The sequence below is a fragment of the Malurus melanocephalus genome, unplaced genomic scaffold (assembly GCF_030028575.1).
Source record: "Malurus melanocephalus ecotype Western Australia unplaced genomic scaffold, MMel_1.1 scaffold_317, whole genome shotgun sequence".
Lineage (NCBI taxonomy): Eukaryota > Metazoa > Chordata > Aves > Passeriformes > Maluridae > Malurus > Malurus melanocephalus.
In genome coordinates, this window is record NW_026623549.1 from 869523 (window position 1) to 877701 (window position 8179).

Genomic DNA, 8179 nt, shown 5'->3' on the forward strand with positions numbered 1-8179 from the left:
TTCCCATGGCCTGGGGTCAGAACATTTCTCTGCTTAATGTATCAAGGTGAAATTACTTTTTTTTTCCGTGTTCCCTAAATTGAAAGTGAAGTACTGATGGTAGCTCTGTCTTTAAACAAAAGACAACCCACACTCTTCTCAGTGTGACCAACAAATGAGTTGGACTATTCAGAACAAGCAACCTTCTCATCCTGAGACAATCCTTTATTGTGGGATGAACAACACTTTTCTAGGCAGCAATGTACCCTACTGCGTATCTTTTCTGTAATATCCAAAAGCAACAGTGAATTATTTAATTCCAAAATAATCACTCTAGGAGATTTCAGAACACGGCAATATCCACTTTCAAAGTATAAGCCAGAGAGAGATGGTTTTCTTTAGTATTTTATTCAATAAGCACATCAGCAAATCAAATTTCCAGGAAAATCTAAACACAGCTTCCTAAAAACAACAGTGCACATTTCCTGCCTTAGTTATCTTTAACCATCTGCTTTTCATATTCCCCAAACAGCTTATACAGGTCTTTTTCCCCCCCTCTGTGATTTTCCCATTTTGATTACTTTAATAAATAAYGGACTGCACAGGCGATCCTAGAGAAAAATCCACATCTCAGCACTGCACAGCTGGCCAACTAARTTCACTGGATGTCATCATCATCAAAGAGATCTTCAAAATCTAGTTAGAAAAATAARACAAAAATTAACCTTAGAAGTGTCWGCTATTACCAATGCACATACAAGTACAATATTTCATTACTTGGATTAATGACAGAAATAAAGGTGGATTTAGTGAATGAGAGTTACTGCACCATCAGTTATTAGAAATGTAGGAAGAGACAGCAAAGGCAGGCAGACCCACACACATGTTCTCTGTTATGGACAAATTAAACTGTTTCACCTGCACAATACAAGCTTTACAGGTAGGCACACAGAAGAAAAGCTTCAAAGGAAGGGATTTCATAAAGATATTAAGTAGCCATGACAGAGAGGCTCAAGCATGAATCCCAGAGTCCAAAACTAAACAAATACTAGCTTTATACATGCAGCAAGTCTCAGATGTAGACATTACCACAGAATTCTGGCTTTTGGTCCCACCATCTAGGCACACATCCCTCAAATTTGCAGATTAACAAATTGAGATTTGTTTTATAAACCCCTTCCCTGAAATAATTTAWTTGCTTTAAAGGTGCCAATAACATTTCTGTATCATAACACATCTACCACTAGTGAAATGCGCTTGGCTACTCACAGCTATTCTAGTCACTTTTGGAAGTACTCTTAACTACTCAGCTTTGCATCTTCTTTGTATATTGAACATAAAACTAATAGTGTAACTGAATACAAATCTTTGTTGTGACAGATAGAATCAACTGAGAATGAATCCTCATTTAAAAAGGTCTTAAACTACCGATGGAATATAACACCACAGTGTGATGGTAGAAATATATGGAAATAGCTATTCCTGAATTTGCTGGCTCCAACAGATAGCTGGGTGTCCCCCACAACTACTGAGAGTAGAACTGCCTTTTACTCCTGCATTCTAAGTCCTGAGCAACATGAGAAACCTACTTTATTTTGGAATTAATAGTAGTTTGTGGTACTAACACCACTACAGCAAGCATATTTAACRACATCTAAAACTCCCTTGCTAAAAAATGTCTAAATTCTTCAGAAGCACAAAAACTCTTTCGGCGACCAAATGCAAAATGCCATATATTCTACACCTAAGTGGTCTGATACATAGCTCTTCCCTCAAAGCAACTAAACACTAACATATAGGCTGACARAATTGGSATTGTTTAGCCTGGAAAAGAGACACTTCAGGGTGACCTAACTGTAACCTTTTAGTACCTGAGGGTGCCTACAAGAAGACTGAGAGACTATTCACAAGGGCCTGGAGTGACAGGGCAAGGGGKAATGGCTTMAAATTGACAGAATGGAGGTTTAGGTATTTGAAAAAAAATCCTCCCCTGTGAGGAAAGTGAGGCCCTGGCACAGGGTGCCCAGAGCAGCTGTGGCTGCCCCATCCCTGGCAGTGTCCAAGGCCAGGCTGGATGGGGCTTGGAGCARCCTGGGACAGTGGRAGRTGTCCCTGCCCATAACAGGGGSGTGGAACGAGGTGRTCTTYAAGRTCTCTTCCACCCCAGGCCATTCTGTAAGTCTGCCATTCTATATGCATATAACTGACTTTCAAATGCAGAAAGTATATTAAAAATAATGTTTATTTTCGTTTGGATACATACACACGTATACTTTGAGAGATTAATGAACTACCACTAAACTACTAATACCCAGAGACACATTTTTTAAGTCCTGCCCACATTTTTACATGTATTTGCAGTATTTAACATAAAYTATTTATTATGTGAACAGACCAGAGTATTTTTCCTTATAGCGATTAACACGTTAAAACCTCCAGGGTAGTAAAAGCCCACATTTTACCGCTCCCACCTGCAACATTTAGCTCTCACACCGTTCCCCAGATATGTGGTTAGCGAGAAGTATAGTAACTACCAGGCAGCAAAGCCACGAGAAAGAAGCCAGGCCAGGTTTGCTGGGATAACCTCCAGCCCTGCCGGAGCACGGCACTCCTTACCGTTGAAGAAGTCGGCGTGCACCGCTTTCTCGTTGGCGGCCAGATCCATCAGCAGCCCCGTGCTTCCTCCTGCCTGCGAAAGCAGCCGCTGAGCGCCTCCGCGCCGTGGCAGCACAGCCCCGCCACCGCCCGCAGAGCCCCCGCCTCACCTCATCCAGATCCACGTAGGGGCCGGCTCCCTCCGGGAACATCTCGTCCACCGCCGGCTTCATGGCGGCCGCTCCGTGAGGGCACTTCCGGCGCGGGGCGGGGCCACCRCCAATGGCGGGCGGGGCCGCGCCGTTGCCATAGTAACCGGCCCTGGCTGCCGCCATCTTGCTCCCCGCGCCCTTGTCGCCATGGTGACGGCGGGCCCGGCGCCGCCTCAGGCCTGAGCGAGGCAAACGAGATGTAGGCGGCTGATACTGTTATAAAGCGTSAAATAACTCCTCTACACAGCGAGCGGGCTCCTGAGACAAAGCTGTGAGCATCACCTGCCAAAAAAATACCTCCCAAAGGCATGCAGCAGAATGGAAGAGTTTATTGTTACACAAAGCATAAATTGTAAAAAAGGGACTAATTTAAGGCATGAAATGCTGCATGTGGCTGCAGTGTCACTTAGTGGCTGAGGCACAGTCCAGGTGCATTTGCTGGCAGTCAGGTATTYACTCCAACACCTCTACAAGAAATGGTAAAAGAGATTAATTGAAAGCATGAAATGCTGTCCATAGCCATGGTATCACAAAGTGCTGAGGGCAGCCCAGGGGTGTTCCCTGGCAGATGGTGCTCACCCAAACGCCTGGGCAGCAGCTGAGGGAAGCTGAACTCAGTCCTCACGGTCCCGCACATGATAGCCAAGGTAGCTCCCAAAAGGGAACTGGGCAAAGAAGGCTCTGGCCATGTCATTGATCCAGTTGTAGGCACCCAGGGTACGGAAATATTCCACGTAGGACCAGAAATCATTGGATGAGAAGGGCCAGTACGGCAAGGCTACAGCTTCCCCTAAAAAAAACAGAAAAACCCAATCAAAATAAAATATTGCAGATGACTGTAATAAGAAGCACATCTGTTGAAAGCTTGGGCCTGGAATCCATATGGTTTAGGGTTGTGAGTTCCCTTTGGGGGCTGGTGGGCTCCTCTGGCAGAAGAGAGGCAGTGAGAGCCACTGACTGCTCTCTGTGACCCTCTCTGCAGAAAATGGAGCTGGTGTTCCCTGCTCCAGAGGCACCAGGAGTGATGGAGTTGCACAACATGGGGAACAGCAATGAAGGGACACATTTATGCCAATTCAAGAATTCATTGGGCTGGTTTAATTTCCCGAAAGCTGCTGGTTTTTTAAAAAGCAAGGAGCAATTGCGATTGAAAGCCATATTTCTCATTCCACACAATTTGCTTTGCCCAACACAAAAATACAAGGAATAAGGCACCACTCTCTATGCTGTGCCCCTGCAGCTGCCCACACTGACCACAGAACCCCAGGGACAGGGCCCATTCTTCTCAGATATTGCTTGGAACTGAAGAGTTTTGCCTCTTCTCAGGGGATGTAGAAACCAGGTAAAGGGATGGAGAGGGAAGGCTTTGCCACTTGGGAGACAGATGCTGCATTTGTGCCTGCTCTAGCAATATCAGAAAATGTGATACTGTCACTGAAACAAGATTTCAAAATCAGCAGGAAAACAAAAACAGTTCTGAAAATGCAGGAGCTTACCACCCTTGGGCCCAAATGTGGGCAAACAGAGAACCATATATAAAATGTAAACAGCAGCTGAGACCACAGTCACAAACGTTTTTCTATGCAGCGAAGCTAAACCYAGTATTTTGTTTTGATTTAAAACCTATTTAGATAAACGGGAGCCATTCCCCTCAGCTTGGGACCAGGGACTTTAGTAGGAATTAAGAGCTTTCAACAATCCTGTTGTCAGACTTTAATTTTAGAGTAAAGTTTGCAGCGGACAGGCACAGATGGCACATAACAAACGAAATGAACCAGCCAAATGCTGTCTGCAGAGGAGGGCTCACTGTTTTGTGCCAGCTGACCTCAGATTCACTTTGCAGGCTGCTGCTTGGCCCAGTGTGAAAGAAAACGATAATTGCTGGTAATGAGAGCAACAGGACACTGCTTTAACAGGGTTCTGTTTCTAGATTGATGCAGGCTGTCCTGACTGTCTCAAAGGTTGCCACAAAAGTACTTGCTGTGCACAAACACAGATGATACATTAAAAAGATTTTAGAGCCATTAAGAAATAGAATGAGACATAAGGGAAAAAAAGGTTTGAATTATAAGTAATCAGATTAGAACCTTATTCCATATTTGTCCTGTTCATATGTGTTATAATACTCTCTGCATATTTGTGCCTGGAGATGCTGCTGTCCTGCTGGTTAACTGAGATGTACACCAGCAAGAGCAGTACTTGATTATTGCAGCTACTTCTCTGCAACTTTTGAAAAGCCAAAGAAGTCAAATGATAGGATCATTGGTAAGCCAGTGTAAACATCATTAGGGTGTTAAAGGTTTTTTTAATCAAAGGCAAACACTAATCCAATGGACTAATCACACAAATTGACATGAACCACAGGGTAGCTGTGCTAAGGGATTTATTCCAACATTTCTTTAATTGGATTTGTGGCAATTTGTAAATTTTAAGCTTTTCGTCATGAAAGTCAGTCTATCTTGCCAATAACCAGGCACACATGCAGCATTATTGCTCAGGACAGACAAAATTCTCAGATTTCCTATACACTTATAAGTCTGGTTCTTTCCAGTTATGATTTTGTACAACAGAATTAGTAACTTAACTGTAATGCCTTTTCATTTTAAGACTGATTATATTAGCTCTACTATGATACATTAATAAGCCATCAGCTTTTAATAAATTTTAAAGGAATTTTTAAAAATTCACTATTCTTTTTCCCAAACTAATTGAAAGCACTTCTGTAGTCCACTGAGGTGAGTAAGCACTCCTGCCAAGGTCACTGCTGGGCATCAAGTCTGGGAGTTACAAATTATTCTCCTAATTATTAATGATACAAAGCAAATAAAAATATATTAGGAGTTACCATGTCCATCCTGGATGGATCGGGCATCTGTAAATAAAGAGGAAACGCATCAATACCAGCTCTTCCRCAGAAAGACTTTCTGTTAATGAAATGGGAATGTTATTTCCCATGTTTAACTGGTAGCTGACAAGTTCTCTAATGACAAGTTCTTTAATTCTTTAGTGTGGGACCCTCTGTGTAGCCAAAGGATTTTTGTTTCTTGAACAGCAGAGCAAGAAATTGCCTGTTTGCAATCAGTCGGTGCCATGAACCAACTTAGCCTGTTAGTCATAACTCACAGTCAGAACAGCTGGGATTAATAAGTGAGTGACACTAAACAGAAAATACTGTATTTGTAATGAAATATTTCTGGTGGCTTGAAAAAATAAACAAGAATAAATTCAGCAGTAATCTTACCTGTTAGCATATTCATCATCATACAGAAGAAAAATAAGCCAGTAAATGTCATCTTGTCTGCAAGATAGTGCTTGTGTTTCTGAAAAGTAATCTGTACAATTGAGGATTATTAACAGAGATTAATAATTATGCAAACTCTATTATTTTTTGTGTTAACAGAAGAATACATTCCAAAATAGATTCTAGTTACTAATTTAGGCATAACCAAATCCAATTACATTTCTTACAGTTTCTGAAGTGCAACACCGAGTATTAAAAGAACATCAGTTATGAAATGTTATGATATCTTGGTTTCAGATGGCATAAATCCAAAAGGTTCCTCTGAATTGACATGAAATTAAGTGTCTTTGGAAATGTTTGATTTTGTGGTTAATTTCGTTTCACTTGAGAAATTACCTCTCTCTTGCTCTTCTTTTCTTCTTGTTGAAGCTCTGAGTCAGCTACAAAACTCCAGAAGGATTTCTATTGCTGTAAAATAGCAGTACTGTGTAAGGAAGGGTGGGGGGACAAACGTCACTGAGTTACTACACCAATCTGATTTTGTGTCCTTCAGGTATTTTAACTGTTCACATTTTGCATTATACATCAGCACTGCCCATGGAACAGACAGTGGACAGTTTTTTGAGAGGAAATCAGAGTCAGCTTTGGCAATAACACTTGTTTTTTGGAAGACAGAGGGAAAAAAATCCAGAAGCAAATTGAGTGATTATTACAGATGCTGCCCTCCTGATTTTCTTTCTTTCTGCCCCTTYAGAAAAATAAATTTTCAAAAATGTKGAGCAAATTGCTAAAATTATATTGAGTTTCTTCTCCATCTGAGTTACAAAATCCAGAAATAYTTGACTCTGCTTTATGTTCTTACTTAAGATCCTTAAAATCTAGACCTTGAAGTGTACACAGGCATCAAGGGCCCACTAAAATCAATTGGGTTACAGTAAGTAYGGAAGGAGGTCCCCAGTGACCTCAGCCATGCTGATGGTGCAGGTGCCTTCAGAGGGTCGATAAAGTGCATTGAAATGAATTTTCACGTGATACCGATTTCCTGGAGAGATTCCTCTCCCACACCAAGCAGATGCTTTGGGCTCCAGCCTGTGCAGGCTGCTGAGAGAATCCAGCACTTTGGGAAGCCTGGAGGGGAGAGAGTTTGGAGAACATTCAATTGACACATACATCTTGATTTTCTTTGAGCACACAACCCCTGATGGCAGCAGGTGTAGCAGAAAGTGTTCTGGGAYTCACAGGGAGGTGTGGGGATTTCCATGCTCCTTGCAGATGTGGCAGTTCAGGTCACCTTGCCAAACCTGGCAGCTGTTTCCAGACTGTTCCTCTCTTGAGAGGAGCTATTGAGATGCCAGTGCAGAACTCACTGTGCATGTTCATGCTGTGAGATCTGATTGTACAAATGCTGATCTGAGTTGCACTCCCTTGCTGGGTATTTTCAGTTGCCTTTATGTTCTACAAAATCATTTCTCTGTGTCAATTCTAGATCCCTGCATTTCCCAACTGCATGTGTGGGTCCTGACATTGGTGCCTTTGCTACCCATCTACCATAAGAGTACAGAGAAAATCTGCCTCCTCACAAAGTCCTGGAGCAGAGAGACCTGGGTGAGTGGCCTTGCAGGAGGACCCAGCTTGGCTGCAGTTTATTCCTATCTACAGACAGATAGTTTTGTCAAGAATTAATTCAAGTTATTCTGAGCAAGAGGGGAAAAAAGGGTGCTTTGTAGCACACTAGGCTGTGCCAACTCTTGTGGAGGCTGGAAGAAAAATATTATGAAAGCAGAACCTATTCCATTTTTGAAAGGCTTTAATCCTCCTGCTTAATATATGTTTCCCAGGCCTGTAGGAAGGGTCCCTACATGAGCCACGTTCTTCCAGCACCTCAGCCCACTCACCTGGGTTGCAGCAGCTGTGAGTGGGAAAAGGCATTTCCCTGCTTGGTGAAGTTCTTTGCTGCATCCATTTACCTGGATCCACCCACCAGCACTGCCTGCACAGCCAAACATTTCCTTGCACTGCCTAGTCTGTAAAGCCTGCTCAAATAAACAATCAGAAGCACTGAGGTGTGCTAACACACACACACGAAAGAGTCATCAGCTGTAATTGAATAATTGCTATGTGCTACTTCTGTGCACATCCATCAGTAGCTTTG

At 42.6% G+C, this 8179-nt stretch overlaps 2 protein-coding genes across 2 annotated transcripts; both read right to left on the reverse strand.

Moving 5' to 3' along the window:
- Positions 1-323: 323 nt before the first annotated feature.
- Positions 324-2843, reverse strand: COPS9 (COP9 signalosome subunit 9). The gene is made up of 3 exons (XM_057377491.1): positions 2745-2843; positions 2596-2668; positions 324-675 (listed from the first exon to the last, which is right to left on the reverse strand). The coding sequence occupies exons 1-3, from the start codon at positions 2805-2807 to the stop codon at positions 638-640; spliced, it is 174 nt and encodes a 57-aa protein (XP_057233474.1). The 5' UTR covers positions 2808-2843; the 3' UTR covers positions 324-637.
- A 528-nt stretch (positions 2844-3371) lies between these two features.
- OTOS (otospiralin) lies at positions 3372-6079 on the reverse strand. Its single transcript, XM_057377503.1, has 3 exons — positions 6028-6079; positions 5632-5658; positions 3372-3576 (listed from the first exon to the last, which is right to left on the reverse strand). Exons 1-3 carry the CDS (start codon positions 6077-6079, stop codon positions 3401-3403), a joined length of 255 nt encoding a protein of 84 aa, XP_057233486.1. The 3' UTR covers positions 3372-3400.
- Positions 6080-8179: the final 2100 nt, after the last annotated feature.

Coding starts and splice junctions, on each gene's coding strand:
- OTOS (XM_057377503.1), bottom strand. CDS start 6,079: ATGACATTTACTGGCTTATTTTTCTTCTGTATGATGATGAATATGCTA. Junction 5,659..6,027: donor GATGATGAATATGCTAACAG/GTAAGATTACTG, acceptor CTTTATTTACAG/ATGCCCGATCCATCCAGGAT. Junction 3,577..5,631: donor ATCCATCCAGGATGGACATG/GTAACTCCTAAT, acceptor TGTTTTTTTTAG/GGGAAGCTGTAGCCTTGCCG.
- COPS9 (XM_057377491.1), bottom strand. CDS start 2,807: ATGAAGCCGGCGGTGGACGAGATGTTCCCGGAGGGAGCCGGCCCCTAC. Junction 2,669..2,744: donor CCTACGTGGATCTGGATGAG/GTGAGGCGGGGG, acceptor CTGCTTTCGCAG/GCAGGAGGAAGCACGGGGCT. Junction 676..2,595: donor GCACGCCGACTTCTTCAACG/GTAAGGAGTGCC, acceptor TTTTCTAACTAG/ATTTTGAAGATCTCTTTGAT.